Source organism: Dromiciops gliroides, chromosome 2 (assembly GCF_019393635.1).
Source record: "Dromiciops gliroides isolate mDroGli1 chromosome 2, mDroGli1.pri, whole genome shotgun sequence".
Taxonomy (NCBI): Eukaryota; Metazoa; Chordata; class Mammalia; order Microbiotheria; family Microbiotheriidae; genus Dromiciops; species Dromiciops gliroides.
In genome coordinates this window covers 385,060,319-385,077,841 of record NC_057862.1, presented here as the reverse complement: position 1 = coordinate 385,077,841, position 17,523 = coordinate 385,060,319, and the positions used below count along the sequence as shown (strand labels likewise).

Here is a 17,523-nt window from a genome sequence, read left to right as displayed (position 1 = left end):
AATAGATTTGGGTTCAATATAAGTAAGAACTTCCTAATAATTAAAACTACCTAAAGTGGAATGGTTTGCTGAATTAAATAGTGAGCTCATCACTGGAATTATTCAAACAAAGGTTGGATGACAGCTTCTCAAGGATGTTGAAGAGAGGATTCACCCTTTCATTAAGAGGTCTAATTAGACAACTTTGAAAGGTCCCTTTTAATCCCAGGATTCTGAGAATTTGTAAGTAATCAGTGACTTAAACTAAAAAGTATGGAACTTATTGGTTTCTGATACCAATTCCATATCATATTTGAAAAGAATTTCTCATGTCAATTAGGATAATAAGAGCTTGAAATTTATCTTATAACATTTGTATAGGTTTTAATGTACATAGCATTTAGTCACAGACTGTTAAGAGTTAGAAGGAACCTTAGAATATAGCATATTAGAACCAAGAATGTTAGGGCTGAAAGGGAATTTAAAGCATAGGATGTTAGGGCCAGAAGGGAGCTTAGAACAGATAGAATATTGGAACTGTGAGGGACCTTGCAGATTATCTAGTCTAACCCTCTCATTTTATTGATGCAATTGGGTTTTGCTCTGACAGTCATTTCCCAGTACCCAAACTCTTCATTTTACAAATGAGGAATCTTGGGGTCCAGAGAGATAAGAGAACTTACCAAGGTCACACTGACATTTAGTGACTAAAACTCAGATTTTTTTCTAGCTTCTGGTCTAGTGCTTTTTCTACTGTGTTGTTTCTTATTAGAGAAAGAGCACAAGAAATATTCAGTTACACAGAACAGCTGAAACTATTGACCATGAAGTCTAATTTATTTGAGACATATCTATTGCATCCAAAGGAGAAAATATTGCTCTTAGTAACGTATTGAGCCGTTAGCATCTTCAGCCTAACAAAGCCCTCAGTAGGAAGAATCACCCATCAGTGCAAACTTGGCATTTTTCATTTTCTGATCTATAATTGTCATTTGTGTGGTACACTTGTTGTTACTGCAAGATGCCAAATGTACTTATGCATTAGATGCATATTAAATAACTACCCAAATGTCAAGGTCATAGTTCTAAGAAAGGCTGCCCCATTGAGGTACCTTGCAGAATGAAATTGATTTCTTGTGATCCTACATTCTAGAATCTTGCTGACAAGGAGAAACAATTGATGTGAAGCATTATTAAAGCCTTAAATGTTTCTTCCTTGTTAATGCTCTTTTACAAGCTTGAGGTAACTGATAGTGCCTAAGGAATTGGCAGAAGCTTCTCTTAGAAATACAATGGGGAAAGAAGTCAGTAAAATCCAGTGTGTGGGTGTGCTACAGGGGACTCTCACAGTGAATTCAACAACAACAAAACAATTGGAGTGGTTATGAAGTTCTAGGCCCCACAAATACAAAGACCAAAACAAAATAGTTCCTGTCTCCAAGGAACATACATCTTATTGGAGTAATGAAGAGATCGTTATAAACAAGACAATTCCAGGAGAGAGCATTTAAAATTATGTATATCAGGAAAAGCTTTGTGTTAGTGATGACAACAAAATTGATCGTTGTAGGGAAGGCATTTGGGGATTCTGAGAGGTAAAGGTGGGAAAGGAGGCCATTCTTAGCATCTGCAATAGCACAGAGATAAGAGATAGGTGAAGTTCAGGGAATAAATAGTGGGACAGTTTGTCTGAAATGAAAATTTGTGTGAAGGGGAGCAATCTGAAATATCTGGAAAGGAAAGAGGGATATTGCAGAAGGCTTTATGTGTCAGGCCGAGGACTTGGTCTTTTATCCTAGAGGAAATAGAGAATCACTGAAGATTTTTGAACAACAAAATAACATAGTCCGGGATGTTAATTTGGAGGCTGTGTTGAGGATAGATTGGAGAGGGGAGAGACTGAGAACAGGGAAACAAGTAAAAGGCTATTGTACAAGTTGCAGGCAATGGGTGATTTGATGAGAGTATGAACTAGGATAGTGGTTGTATGAGTGAGATGAGGGATATGCAAGATATGGCAGAGATAGAATCAACAACCCTTTCTGGGAATTCGGATGTGGAAGGGAGAAGAGATATAGAACAAATAATTCGAGTATATGGTAAATTTTAGAAATTATTTTTGAGTTAACAGAAATCTATTTTATCTTCCACCTACCTTCAACTCCATTGGGGGAAAAAGAAAAATAGATTCATTGTAACAAATATGGATAATCAAGCAAAACAAATTCCCTCATTAGCTGTGTTTAAAAAAAATACATGTCACATTTTATACCTGAATCTATCACAGGTGGTGGATAAACATACTTCATCATTGGTCTTTTGAAATCATGAATTGTTTTTGCACTGATCAGAATTTTTACTGTTTTCAAAGGTTTTTTAAAATCTTATGTTATTATTATTTCTTTTAATGAGGAGAGATACCTTCTGACATGTTTGTAGGCAGCAAAGAAGAAACCATCTGAAAAAGAGAGAATGAAGATAGACTGGGGATGGGGTAAGGCAGCGAGGAGAGGTCATTGAGGATGTGAAGCCCCAGAGAAGATGGGAGCAAAAACACAAATAGAGATTAGTCTTGGCCAGAAGAAGGAACACTTCATCAGAGAATGGAGCAAAAGAAGAGAAAAGGGGGCTGATGTAAAGGAGTTTTGAGATATAGAGTAAGGGAGAAATTGTAACTCAACAATAGATAGATGGGCTTGATTTTTTCCATGAAAGTGGGAGGGGGAAGTTCTTTGAGAGAGGGAGAGGGAGAGGGAGAAGGGGGAGGGTTAGGGATGGGAGGAGAAGAGGAGGAGGAGGAGGAGGAGGAGGAGGAGGAGGAGGAGGAGGAGGAGGAGGAGGAGGTGGTGGTGGTGGTGGCGGTGGTGGTAGTAGTACTAGTAGTAATGAACTAGATGAGGCTTGAAGATAGAAGAGAAGATTTGCAATTGCCTTCCTGGGGAGTGTGATAGAAAGTCAACAGTGAAAAATAAAAGACTTACTGTGTAGCAGTGAGGGCCTAATTGAGATTAGATGTCATAAATTTGTAGTGGACTCATCATATTAGCCTTATTTACTTCAGTAGTGTTCAGTAGCACATGTAAGTTGAATGGTGGGGGTAACCTAGAGTTTGGGTTTTGTTGGAACAGTGTGACAATAGGAAAAGAGAGCAAGGAATTCAAAAGTAGAGGAGAGTTGATCATTAAAGTGATGAGTCATTGGTTTTGATAAGGATCTAAGACTCTGAAGGGAAGAGAGTGAGACCAGAGCTGGGGCATAAGGAAGGGGTAGCAAGACTGGGTGGTCAGGATAAGGAGGAAGAATAGACTTAGGAGGAGTGAGGTAGAGTGGGTGAAGAGCCGATAGGAAGTTATGATTTATGAAGACTTAAAGCTAGTTTATAGTTCTCACATTGAGAGATACAGCTTCTCTGGCCAAAAGGGCCTGGATTATACTCCCACTTCTGTTTATTAGCTCTGTGACCTTGATCAAGTGACTCCCCTCTTTGAGCCTTGGCATCTGTAAATGAAGATGGAGCTCTCTGCACCATCTACCTCATCAAAGTGTTGTGAGGATCAAGTAAGATAATGATTGCAAAATCACTTACAATTGCTTAATTACTGCAAAAGCCTCTTAATTGGTTTCTCCATCTCTGCTTTCTCTCTCCCCTAATCTTACACTATCAGAGTAGTCTTCCTAATATATCAATTTTATATTGCTGTTTCCTTCTTAATAATTCCCATCGCTCTCACTGTTGCTCAAAAATTATTATTACACGTTTCTTTCCTGTATTGAAGTAAAATTTTCCTCCCTATATTTTATTTTTTATTTATATATTTTTAACCTTTTTCGGGGGGGGGGCAATGAGGGTCACATAGCTAGTAAGTGTCAAGTGTCTGAGGCTGGCTTTGAACTCAGGTGCTCCTGAATCCAAGGCCAGTGCTTTGTCCACTGTACCACCTAGCTGTCCCTCCCCCTATATTTTCTACCCATTGGTTTTAATTTTGCCCTTTGAAGCTACATAGGACAAGTGTAATCACTTGTCCCTACAACGGCTTTTTAGATATCTGAAGACTTGCCTCTCTGTCTTTTCTTCTCCAGAGTAAAGATAATAGCTGCTTTCACTAAGGCTCCATTTTGAGGACTCAGGTTCTCAAAAGCTGCACTTCAGAGGTTGAGCTCTTGCAGCTTTTATCAAGTTAGAGAGACTTTAAGGAGCAGTCTGGTGATGGACGGTATGTCCTAACTTTCTAAGTGTGAAGATGCTCATCACCAGGTTTGCCACAGGGTAATGAATTTTCTGGTCACAGGAAATTATGAAGTCACTTTCTGAAAGTATTAGGATCTGTACTGTTGGAGGTGGTATCTACATTGATGTCATAGATACCCGAAGTATTGAAGAATAGCTGATATTAATATGGTGCTTTAAAGTTGACAAAAGTGAGTTCCGTCCATCATCTCATTTGACTTTCACAACAGATGGGTGAACTAGCTAGTCCAACCATTGCTATCCCCCGTCATACAGATGAGGAACCTGAGGCTCAAAGAGCTGAAGGGACTCATCTGAGGCCACATAATTAATAAAGGTCAGAGCCAGGACTCAAACTCATGTCTTTTCAGTGCCCTTTCCATTATATGTCATTGCTGCTTAGAATTCATTTCCTCAATAGTCCTCATGTGACATTTTGGCATCCTATCGCCATTCTGGTCAGCCTCTTCTTGATTAGCTTATTGAATAAGCCAAGGAAATGGTCTTTAGTATTTAACTTCTCTTGCTTTTCCCCTTTGTTCCGTTCAGGTTCGAATGGTGAAAGATGGTGACCCCTCCTGGAAGCCCACTTTCATTGTAAAACCTGATGGTGGTTGTCAAGGTGATGGAATCTACCTCATTAAAGACCCCAGTGACATTCGAATGGCAGGAAACCTCCAGAGCAGGCCAGCTGTGGTCCAGGAATACATCTGTAAACCTCTCCTCATTGACAAACTGAAATTTGATATTCGTCTGTACGTCTTACTAAAGTCTTTAGAACCCTTAGAGATTTATATAGCCAAAGATGGACTCTCTAGATTTTGTACAGAGCCATATCAGGAGCCTAACTTCGGAAATTTACATCATGTATTTATGCACTTAACCAACTATTCATTGAATATCCACAGTGGAAACTTCATTCATTCTGACAATGCCAATACCGGCAGCAAAAGGACTTTTTCCAGCATCCTATGTAGACTCTCTTCCAAAGGAGTTGACATCAAGAAAATCTGGTCGGACATTATTTCTTTAGTGATTAAGACAGTTATTGCACTAACACCAGAGCTCAAAGTATTCTATCAATCTGATATACCAGCAGGAAGGCCTGGGCCAACATGCTTCCAGGTAAGCCTTTAAATCATTGGTACAGAATCATAATTGAGAAGATTCCTGTTGTTGGAAACTTTAGAACATAAAATTCTCAAGCTGGAAGAGACCTTAGAACATAGGAAATAGACCATGTAATGTTAGGGCACGGAAAATGGAATATTGGATCTGGAAAGAACTGAAGAAATCGCCTAACCCTATCCCCTCCTCTTATGGAAGAAGAAACTAGGATCTAGACAGCTAAAGAAATGTTTATGGGAATGGGTGAGGCTAAAATGTGTTAATGAGGTTCATTTTGACAAGTGTCCGTATACTTAAAACATAATTGAATGTCAGAATTGGAAAGGACCTTAGAGGTCCCTTTCTCTACAGATGAGTAAACAGAGGTCCAAAAAGAGGATGTGATTCTACCTGAGTGGTAGATAAAGTTTCAGTATTGATGAATGGTCACCAGTCTTGGCTCGTATACTTACAGTGACCTTTACTTTCCTGTGATGTTTCATTTGCTAGTGATTACCTTACATATCAGATGGACTAGAACTGTTCTATCAGACTTGAAAGCAGGAAGCATGTATCATCTTTGAAGGCTGGGAAACTTAGCACTTGATGATTAAGAATGATAAACATTGGCCTCTCCTGCTCATCAGTCCTTGTCCTTTCATGAGCATCTCATTTCCCAGGCCAGGTCTAAAGTTAGATAGATGATATTACTGCTTTGTCTTAGAAGCATAATCATTCTTGTTCTTTGACCATGTATTATTAAGCAAGCCTGTAATGCTGAATAGTTTCCATAGACTTTCTATTCCTTGATTTCTGTAACTTAAGAGAAAGACAAAGAAACCTTCCACAAAACATCCACCTGAATTTCCATTTCACAAAGAGTAGCTCAATCTGGAATCAGAAAATGGTTAAAAAAAAAAAAAGCCATATACTTGGAGTCAGAAAACCTGGATTCTAATCTTTGTTCTCCCAGCCAGTAGTCACTTCATTGTGGGCAAATCATTTAAACTCCATGGCCACCTGTGAGATTTATAATTGGATATAAGAGCATTAAACTCCCCCTTTAAACTTTTCCCTTATAATATCTTCCAGACCAGTAAGAAAAAGAAGCCTCTGAGCTTTAATCAGAGAGAGATGAGCTTTTATTGTTTTTTTGTTTTGTTTTGTTTTGTTTTTTTGGTGAGGCAATTGGGGTTAAGTGACTTGCCCAGGGTCACACAGCTAGTAAGTGTCAAGGGTCTGAGGTTGGATTTGAACTCAGGTCCTCTTGAATCCAGGGCCGGTGCTTTAACCACTGTGCCATCTAGCTGCCCCAGCTTTTATTGTTTAGACAACAAACAGGTGATACTGATTAGGGAAATAGGAAAGTAGAACTACAAATGAATAGTCTTAGATCTAAGCTTAGTCTATATTCTTTTATAAAACTCACCGAATCCCAAAACTGCCTGCCAGACCGAGAACCAGAGCCGATCACCAAAGCATGCGCCGTCAAGCCAGAGTGTGCGCTGTCAAGCCAGAGTGTGCGAGACAGAGAGTGAACTTCCATTCTACCCTCCGTTTTAAGTTGGCGTCCCAGAAGTATGGCGTGCTTGGCCATGCTCTCCTGGGCAGCAGCCATTCAAAGGGCAGTCCTTCAAAAAACGTTTCAGTAGCATGCGCTCAACTCTCAAATGACTAAGCTAAAACTTCTGTTTTTTACCACACACCCTTAGTTTTCTCGTATAGATTTTTTTTTTTTTAGTGAGGCAATTGGGGTTAAGTGACTTGCTCAGGGTCACACAGCTAGTAAGTGTTAAATGTCTGAGGCTGGATTTGAACTCAGGTACTCCTGACTCCAGGGCTGGTGCTCTATCCACTGCGCCACCTAGCTGCCCCTTCTTATATAGAATTTTAAGTGTGGAATAGTAGTACTTGCCATTTGTTAGCTGTATGACTGTTTAAATAACTTTACCTCTGTGGGCCTCCATTTTTCATCTTTAAAATTGAGATAATATTATATACCACCTAATGAATTCAGGGTAAGTCCTCTCACTTCTCTTTGCCTTAGTTTCCACATTTGCAATATGTAGAATATTTGTGTGACCTCCCTAAAACAGGATAATGTATATGGAAGTATTTATAAAATGCTATATACATTCAGGCAATCATAATGAATTCACAATAGTGAATTGTAGTACCTGAAAGAAGACGTTGGCTCATAGAGATGACTCAGTGTTCTATTTCTCCATTTCCAGATTTTAGGATTCGACATTCTTCTAATGAAAAATTTGAAGCCTATGTTGCTAGAAGTAAATGCAAACCCCAGCATGAGGATAGAACATGAACAAGAGGTAAGAAATTGTTCTCTCTTCTCATCATCTTCTGCATTATAAATATTTTCAAGATCAATGCTTCAAAAAAAAAAAAGATCGATGCTTCAAAAAAATCCATCATTTTGTCTATCGGGGGTCTCCCTCTCTCAATGCAGGTCATACTGTTACCACTTCTTAAGAAAGGGTATTTATGAATTGCTGTGACCAAAAAAAAGAATCATCCTCTAGTAGTTAAACCTCTGGGCATGTACCACTCCTAGTCTAACTAGGTTGGTCCTTAGAAGACAGACAGACATACAGTCCATTGCTAAGTCTTGAGCTTGGACTCTACCAGCATAGCTGCTGTGTATTTCCTGAGGAAGGGCTAGAATATCCCAGTAATTAGGGAAATATCTGGATTAGGGAGAAGGGTAGAAGGATCACTTTTGCCAGGGAAACAGGACAAGAAAGGCTGGAGACCAGGGGCGAGACTGGCTGATTACAACAAAGACTGTAGGACAGCGAAATCTCAGGGCTTGAGCAGAGTGAGTAAGTGAGTTGTTTATCTGAGTGCAAAGCTGAGAAAATTTGTTGAAGATTTTGAGAGAGCTAAAAAATTCAAGGAGGGTAGAAGAGTTTGAATTTTTCCTAAATCCAAGCTGCTTCCAAGATAATTAGGTCTTTTTATTCCAAGGGGATGTGTGACCTTCTCCAGCCAGTGCTGATACCCTTCTTGGTTTCATGTGGGGTTTGCTCATTCTGCCATTCCTGATGAGTTATGGGCTCATATAGTAGACTTCCAAAATCCAGAGTCATCTCCACACTATTTTAGAGGATGTTTTACAAACTTCAGTAATTTGATGGACTTGTGCTATATTAATGTAGGAATTTCTTCTAGAGATACAGACTGTGACCCATTCAAACCTGTATACCCTGTTCCACCTTTTGTGCAAGTACTCCCATGAATTCTCTTGGGGGGTGGGGAGGACAGAATCCAGCCCACTTGAGGTCTGATCTAGAGCTCTAGATATTTCATTACTATTTTTAAAAAAGATATAGTATCTACAAATATACTTATTGTTAGTGTTTCAAGAATGCATATTGTCAGTCTTATTGAATTTGGAATGTCATGTGGAAGTATCCACATGAGCCAGTCTTTCATATTTTTGAGGTCTTAAAACCTAGAAGTGGCTAGCCTTTTCCATCAACTTTTGACATAGACCAATTGGTGATGAACTAATTGAAATTATGTGACTATGACTTAATCTTATTGACATGTCTGGATCACAAATATAAACAATTATTGTCTTTTAAAAATAACCTTCAGTTATTTTCATTATCATTTTTATAATAAAATAGCATACATAAAGTCTTCATGATTTTTTAAAATCTAGACTTGTAATTTCATTGGTGTAGGGAACTCTTGGCGAGGAAACTCCATCTACAGCTAAAGATCAGCAACTGCTTTAAAACTTATAGCATTAGAGAGCTGTTAAGGGGGACTGAGAAGTTCAGTGGCTTATCCTGGGTCACTTAGCCTCTGTGTGTGTATCTGTTTATAAATATTATGTATCCTCATCTTTTATATATATGTATATCTATATCCCTATCATATGTATATATATAAATATCCCCATATTATATATATACTATATTATATTTTACATGTATTTATATTATATATATCTATATATCTGTGGGTATATAAAAGATGGGGCTTGAACTTGTCACACTGACTCTGAGACCAGCTCGCTATGCACTATAATCTTTTCTTTTTCTCATTTATGATTTACAAAGGAGTTTGATCCTTTGATCTTTAAGATAGACTTCTGTTGGGGAGAGAAGATAGTATAAGTATTATCATTTCCACTTTATCATATGAGGCTGAGACTAAAGAGTAGTTCTTGGGTCAAGGCCATATAGCAAAGGAATGACAAAGGTATGATTTGAAGTCACATCTCCTTCCTTCACGTCTAGATCTCTCTCTAGTCTCACAACTGCCTCCCCCTGGAAGAAGGGTAGTGTGCATTTCCTGTGAGGTCAGTAGATGGTCCAAGTATTATTATCACCCATATAGTGGTTGGGAAAGTGAGGCTCAGAGCAGCAAAACAAGATGCCCATTGCTGCACAGCTAGTAAATGACAGATACAGGACTCTAACCTAGATCTTCAGACTATACCTCAGACTATACTACTGTACCATTACAGGTATAAAAAACCACTAATTTTTGCCAAATTTCTTGCAAAATTGCAAATGTGTTTGTGTACAACAATACCCCCACATTCATTGTATGTGGGTGTATAGAAGAAAAATTGACTTATGGTCAGAAGATTAGCTTCACATTCTGCCTTCCATTTATTAGTTCTGTAACTTATGGGGAGGATGTTTTACTTAGCTGAGTTTCAGTTTCCCAACTTCCTAAGCTGAGGATGTTGTTTGTCCTTCATTCCTGGAGAGGACCATGACATAGGGGTGATAATAATGCTTAGATGACTATACAACTGACTGAGTTGTTGTGAAGGTTAAATGAGGTAATGTATATAATGTTCTTTGTTGTCCTAAAGTTCTAAAAAATTAGTTATTTTGTAGAAGAGGGCTGTCATCTCTAAGACTGAGTCAATGATATTTTTTTATTGTATTCTATACCCTAACATTTTTACAACTTAGGCAGGAATACGGCTTAAGCTAATACAGACAATGAAGAGAGTATGCATTTAGCACTGAAAAAACTGTCTTCACTGTAACATAGAATCCTTTGTAATTCAAGCTTTCTCCAGGGGTGTTTGAAAATGTCCCAAGTCTTGTCGATGAAGAAGTAAAAGTTGCAGTAATAAGAGATACTCTCCGCCTAATTGACCCACTAAAGAATAAGAAAAAAGAGAACCGGTAAGTATTTTTATAAAATTTCTTTTTCACCATCAGTACTTTATAGTATCTTAAATCAGGTAAGTTTAATTCTTGGGGTTGCAAAAACATTTGCTTACTGGCTTATTTAGAACATTTAAAAATGTTAATAGTATAAGTGTGATTTACATATCAAGTAATCTAAAAATGATATTTTCCGTTAATGAATAATACGGCACCTAACCAGAGTGGCTCACAAAATTGAGTCTTAAAAGATATGCATCTTAATCTGGCACATTTTATTTGACTAATAAATAATTGTCCAATATAGATTAAATGTGGAATAAATCACCTGTAAAAATCATTTCCCCCCAAATTTTCTTGCAAAATAGAAATATAACATCCCTATTTATATTGTGCTTATCTTTGAAGGTCTCAAAGACCTTCAACATATTGCTGAATGAAGAATCAAAAAAGTTAGAGCTCTAAAGGATCTTAGTACATAAAGTGTTAGAATCTAGATCATATAATGTTATAGCTCTAAATGACCCCAAACATAAATTGTTACAAGTCTGAAATACTCAGTACTCAAAATAGATCTGTGATTTCATCAATGTGGTTAGTTATTCCAGCAATGCCAATTGCAACTTATCTGTGACTACTTATCCTGGACAATTCCTATATGTGTCTTCCCATAAAATGCTTTGTCACTCTTGATACTTTTATAATACCAGTAGAGCACACAACATTGGTTACCCCTTCCTCTCACCAGATGATCAGCCCATCTTTTTTTTTTCCCTCATACTTTTTTTTTCCTTCTAGGTCTCCTTTGTAATTCCTTTTTTAAAAAATACTAATGACATCTGCCATGTGCTTCTTCATTGCTGTCTGGAAGATATTCATTTTTCAGTTCTTTAGATTAGTGTTGCATGACTTCTAGCTATATGACACCAGTGGAATACTGAAATTAGAAACATGGGTCTTTGTTTCAGGGATAATTTGTTCATTAAAAGAATGTTGCAATTCAGCTCACTTTATTCTTTCATTCAATTTTAGGTCTAATTTACTGTCTATTTTTATTGTTTATCCAAATATATATCATATGTATACATACATATCTACATATATGTGTATATGTGTGTGTATGTGTGTAATGAATGAGCTTTATAGATTGTTCATCTGTCTCTCAGAGTCTAGAGAATAGACACCCTTTATTCACTTGGTTTTTCCAAGTGGATTTTATTTGTTTGTTTGTTTGGTTTTTTGTGAGGCAATTGGGGTTAAGTGACTTGCCCAGGGTCACACAGCTAGTAAGTGTTAAGTGTCTGAGGTCGGATTTGAACCCAGGTCCTCCTGATTCCAGGGCCGGTGCTCTATCCACTGCGCCACCTAGCTGCCCCTTCCAAGTGGATTTTAGACCAAATTCTTTAGCGTGAGAGTGATCATGGATTTCATTCAGGAGGCTCTACAGTGTCTCAGGACTTGATGAAATTAGTATAATGGCATCTTCAAACAGAAACACCTGGAAGACCTCACCATCTTTTGTGTTACCCTCTTCAACTTGGTTTCTGTTGGATCTTCTTCCATTACAGTTGTGAATACCTTTGGTGAGCATTTGGCTCTTTATTTTATGCTTTGCCTGACATTAATGATCAGAAGGTTGTTTAATGGGGCTTTTATGTTTTTCAAGGAATCACAAATTGTTGACCTATGCGTAGGCGACAGCACCTTGTTGGAAGAGAAATTGTAAGGTGGCATTTTGCTTTGCCATATTTGAATGCTTTTTTTAAATAGTCAACAAACAGTAAGCACAAATGGTATCTTATATTCTCTGTATCTTTCAGTCAATCTTATGATGATAAAGATGTGGCCTACTTTGGAATATCAGTTGTGAAAACCTATTTCTTTCTAATATCTCATGAAGGATGCTGTTAACATAAATTTTTGTGTAAATGAGAAAGCAGGCAGGCATACAGATTAATAGTTTATTTTTTCTTGGACACTTTTTTGGGGCAATTATAAGGCAATTATCATAGGGGTTTTTTTCAATGCCTTTGGTATTCTCCCCTTTCTTTGATACCTTGAGAACCTCGATACTCTCATATTTGTGATGCCTCTTTCATGGGCCTCCTTTCTATTTGGTGTACTCTAGATGTTTCTGTCTTCTCCCTCCCCCTCCTTCTTTCTCTCCCTATCTCTCTATTTCCTCCTTCTGTCCCCTCTCCATTTGTCTTTCTGTTTCTGTCTTTTCCCTTGCATCTCTCTTTCTCTTCCCCCTTTATCTTTCTTCATTCTACCTCCTTACTTTCTTCCCTCTTCCCCTACCTTCTCTCATTTCCCTTCTCTGTGTCCCTCTTTATCTCCCTCTCTCCTCTCTCTGTCTCTCTGTCTCTTTTTGTCTCTCCCTGTCTCTTTGTCTCTGTCTCTCTCTTTCTCTCTCTCTTTCATCTGTTCCTCCTTTCCATCTCTCCTTCCCTTTCCTCCTCCCTTTTCTCCCTACTTACCTACTTTCCTCTCTCCCTATTTCCCTTCTTCCCTCTCTCTGTTCCCCTCTCATTTTCTGTCCCTCTTTACCTCTTTTTTCTTTCCCTCTCTCTCCCCCCTCTCCACAGTTATTTCAGTATTTTAAGAATCTATGATTTCTTTTATAACTGTCGGTCTTCTCTCTATCAATGGAGATAGTGGCAGTAGTAGATTCTGTCCATGAGTTGCTGTGTTGAAAATAATTACCTGGTGATAAGAAAGTAATGATTAATGATTAATAAATTAATGACCTTTTCATAATGAGCCTTTCTGCATATAGCTAGTTCCAAATTATAGCTTGCACTGGTCCAAACACAGTCTGCTTCTGGACCTATAGTCTACTCCTTTCTAGCCTATTAAGGTAGGGTAGAGTCAGAGGCTACCTCTATACATGCTGAAGAAGCATCAAAAGAGCACTTTGAAGCTGCCTGTTCCTCCAACAAAAGTTCCAGAAGTCTTTGAATGAATGGAAAGGCTCTGCTAATGAATTATCCTGTTACTCATGTTGATGACTTTGTTTACCCACCCAATTATAACATCACATAAAGGACAAATTAGTTTACTATTTTAATTCTTTTAAATAATATTTTCTTTTTTTTGCAGGGCAATGGGAGTTAAGTGACTTGCCCAGGGTCACACAGCTAGTAAGTGTCAAGTATCTGAGGCCAGATTTGAACTCAGGTCCTCCTAACTCCAGGGCCAGTGCTCTATTTACTGCACCACCTAGCTGACCCTAAATAATATTTTCTTTTTTTGTTTTTGTTTTTGTTTTTTTTGTGGGGCGGGGGTTAAGTGACTTGCCCAGGTTCACACAGCTAGTAAGTGTCTGAGGCCGGATTTGAACTCAGGTACTCCTGAATCCAGGGCCGGTGCTTTATCCACTGCACCACCTAGCTGCCCCCTAAATAATATTTTCTAATGGCAGAATCCTAGGCTGTAGGGGACCATTAGAAGTCATTTACTTGAGGGCAGCTATGTGGTGCAGTGGATAAAGCACTGGGCCTGGATTCAGGTGACCCTGGGCAAGTCATTTAACCCTCATTGCCCTGAAAAAACAAAACAAAACAAAACAAGAAAATCTCATTCTGGTTCAACTAGGTTGGCTTCCTAGTCCTATTCATGGTTATAGGTCCACAATTTGTGTTGATGTTGGTAGGACCCTTTTTTATAATAGTTTCTCACTTGTACTCAGCACACATCCAATCTGTTGCCAAATCGTTTCTACTTTCACAAAGTCTCATGTGTGTGCGTGTGTTTGTATATGTGTATATGTGTGTATGTATGTGTGTATCCCCTCTCTCTGCTTACACAGCCATCATCCTGGTACACACCACACCGGGTTGGTATCCTTACCTTGTCTCTCCCCAGTCTAACCCATCCTCCATTCATCTGCCAAAATGATCTTCCTAAAGTTCAGGTCTGACCATGTCTCCTCAGCCCTACCCCTCCATTCAATAAACTCCATTGGCTCCCTATTACCTCTAGGATAAAATATTAAATCTTCTACTTTGAATTTTTTTAAATCATAAAAGTATTTTATTATTTTCCAGTTATATGTAAAGATGGTTTTCAACATTTGTTTTTATAAGATTTTGAGTTCTAAAATTTTCTCTCTTCCTCCCTTCTCTCCCCCCTCTGCAAGAAAGAAAGCAATTTGATATAGGTTATATATGTACAATCACATTCAACACATTTCTGCATTATTCTACTTTGATTTTAAAGCCCCTCACCACCTGGCCCTTTCTAGTCTTTTAAAATTTTACTCTCCTTCATCTACTCTATGATCCAGTGATATTGGTATTCTTATTCCTCACATGCAACACTCATTTCCTGACTCTGCCTTTTCACTGGCTGTCCCCCATAGCAGCTCTCCCACTTTGTCTCTGTCCCCTGGCTTCCTTTCCTTCCTTCAAGCCTCAACTGAAACCCCACCTGCTACAAGAAATCTTTTCTTAGTGTTCCTGTCCCCTCCCCAACCCCCAAGTCCACTGCTAGTCCCTTCTCTCTGCATAACCTACGGTTTGTACTGTATATATCTTGTATGTATATGGTTGTTTGCATGTTGTGTCCAACATTGGAATGTTATTTTTTTTCCTTTCTGAAAAATACTAATTGTTATATGGGGTGGCTCTATGAGAGAAGAAAGGAGCTAGGATAATTATGTCGATGTAAGAAACAGAAAATATCAATAAAAACTTATTTTTAAAAAATATGAGATCCTTGAGGGCAGGGACAGGGTTTTTGCATTTCTTTGTATCTTCAGCACTCAGCACAGTCCCTGCACATAATAAGCACTAAATAAAGGTTGGCTTGTTACAGTCGTTCTACTGGGTGGTGGCTTTGGAGAATTAGCTAAAAAGTAACATCTGGGAGTATAAACTGGACAGGGTGTTCTATGCAGAACAACAAACTTGAACAAAGGAGTGGAGGTTTGTATATACTCAGGGAAAGTTAACTAATCCAGTTTCATGTAGAGTACATGAAAGGAGTTGTTGATTGGGGCCAAATTATAATTGACTTTGACTTCCTGTCTAAAGAGATCCTATTTTATTCTCATGACAATGAGGCATCACTAAAACTTTGGGTATGAGGGAGCAATAGAATCACAGAGAGCTATGTATTAGGAAGTTTAACAGTGTTAGATATATTGAACAGCTAGGTGGTGCAGTGAATAGAGTACTGGCCCTGGAGTCAGGAGGACCTGAGTTCAAATTTGGCCTCAAATATTATCTGTACCTGTAAAATGAGCTGGAGAAGGAAATGGAAAGACACTCTAGTATCTTTGCCAAGAAACCCCCAAATAGGGTCATGGAGAATTGGATGCGCAACTGAAACAACTCAACAACAAAAGCTAGAAATATTCAAGAGGGTCAAGACCGAAGGAGGAGAGACCCATTAGAAGGTTATTATGGTAATCCACTTGAGGTAAATTTGCAGAAAATTACCTTGTTGACTGACTTCCCAGATGCATATTTAAGTCCAAGTATAGTATTATTATGCTTTTTGCCATTTCTTCTATTCTGTAGGGGTAGAACTTGAAGTATTGCTGATAGACTTGTACACATCATAATGTGAGTTTATTAAGTATAAAAAGAATTTTATTTAAAGCTTGATAGGCAGCTAAGCACGAGCACATTATTATCATAGAACACATTAAATTGGGTCCTGCTCCCCAAATCCATGGTTCCGTGCAAAGATAACAGAGGTACAGGCAAAGTTGATTACTGTGGGACTAGACTGTGAAAATGCCTATGTGAAGAGTGTAGACTCAGAATATAGAATGTTAGAGCTAGAAGAAATCTTAAAGATCATCTATTCCAGAAGTATCAATGTGACTCACAACATTCCCCTGAACCAGGTTAAAATATACTTGGAAAATATGTAACAAAAGAAGTAAAGTACAACAAAATATAGTAATATCAGTATGTTGTTTTCTAAATCAATGTGGGTTCCATAGGAACCCTTATATGCAGTTTTGTGGCCATATTTCTATTTGAGTTTGGTATCACTTATTAAAAGTATCAAAAAGCTACAGAGCGGTGAAGGAAGATGAGACTGAGAAAAGGATATGGGATCCAGTGGGTAAAATATCATTACTGATTCCATGGATTCAATTTTCATCTCTATGCATGTGAGTCTCGGATCTATTTATCCAGCCCTAGCCTTTCTTCCAGTCTCCAATCTCACTTCTCCAAGTGCCTATTGAACATCTCCAAGTAGAGGTCCCATAGACATCTTAAACTCAATATATCCAAAATTGAACTCATTATTTTTCCTCTAAATCTTCCTCTTTTCCTGACTTCCCTATTACTATCAAGGGTACTACAATCCTCCCATCTACCGCGGCTCACTCCCTAGGTGTTGTCCTTGATTCCTTATTCTCAGTCATTTGCCAAGTCCTATCATTTCCACCTTCTTAACATACCCCTTCTCTAACACTGTTGCCACCCCACTGTAGGTGCTCTTCATCTCATGCCTGGACTATTTCTATAGCCTACCTCCCCACCTCAAAAGTCTTTCCCCTGGGCAGCTAGATGACGCAGTGGTAAAGCACTGGCCCTGGATTCAGGAGTACCTGAGTTCAAATCCGGCCTCAGACACTTGACACTTACTAGCTGTGTGACCCTGGGCAAGTCACTTAACCCTTATTGCCCTGCAAAAAAAAGAAAAAAGAAAAAAAAGTCTTTCCCCATTCCAATCCATCCTCCACTTGGCTGTCAAACTGATCTTCTTTAAACACAGGTCCGACAGTCCTGCCCCTTCCCTCATTCAGTCTATTCTGGTAGCTCCCTATTATCTCTAGGATCAAATATAAAATCTTCTGTTTGGCTTTTAAAGCCCTTCATCACTTATCCCCTCCTACTTTTCAGTCTTCTAAACACCTTCCTCTCTTCCACATATTCTAGTTATAGCGGCCTCCTTGCCATTCCTGGAATAAGACACGCTAATCTCCTGAGTCTGGACATTTTTACTGCCTGTCCCTAGTGCCCGGAATGCTCCCTTCCTCATTTCCTCCTCCTGGCTCCCCTGGCTTCATTCAGTTCCCAACTA

At 38.5% G+C, this 17,523-nt stretch overlaps 1 protein-coding gene across 3 annotated transcripts in view; it reads left to right on the top strand.

The window, feature by feature from the left end:
* The window catches only part of TTLL11 (tubulin tyrosine ligase like 11), a 266,874-nt gene that overhangs the window by 67,612 nt on the left and 181,739 nt on the right, over nt 1-17,523 (top strand). For all 3 annotated transcript variants that reach the window (XM_043982074.1, XM_043982076.1, XM_043982075.1), the window contains exons 4-6: nt 4,757-5,332; nt 7,549-7,644; nt 10,373-10,491. In XM_043982074.1, coding sequence (XP_043838009.1) covers nt 4,757-5,332; nt 7,549-7,644; nt 10,373-10,491 — 791 coding nt within the window. The remainder of the gene's footprint in view (nt 1-4,756; nt 5,333-7,548; nt 7,645-10,372; nt 10,492-17,523) is intronic.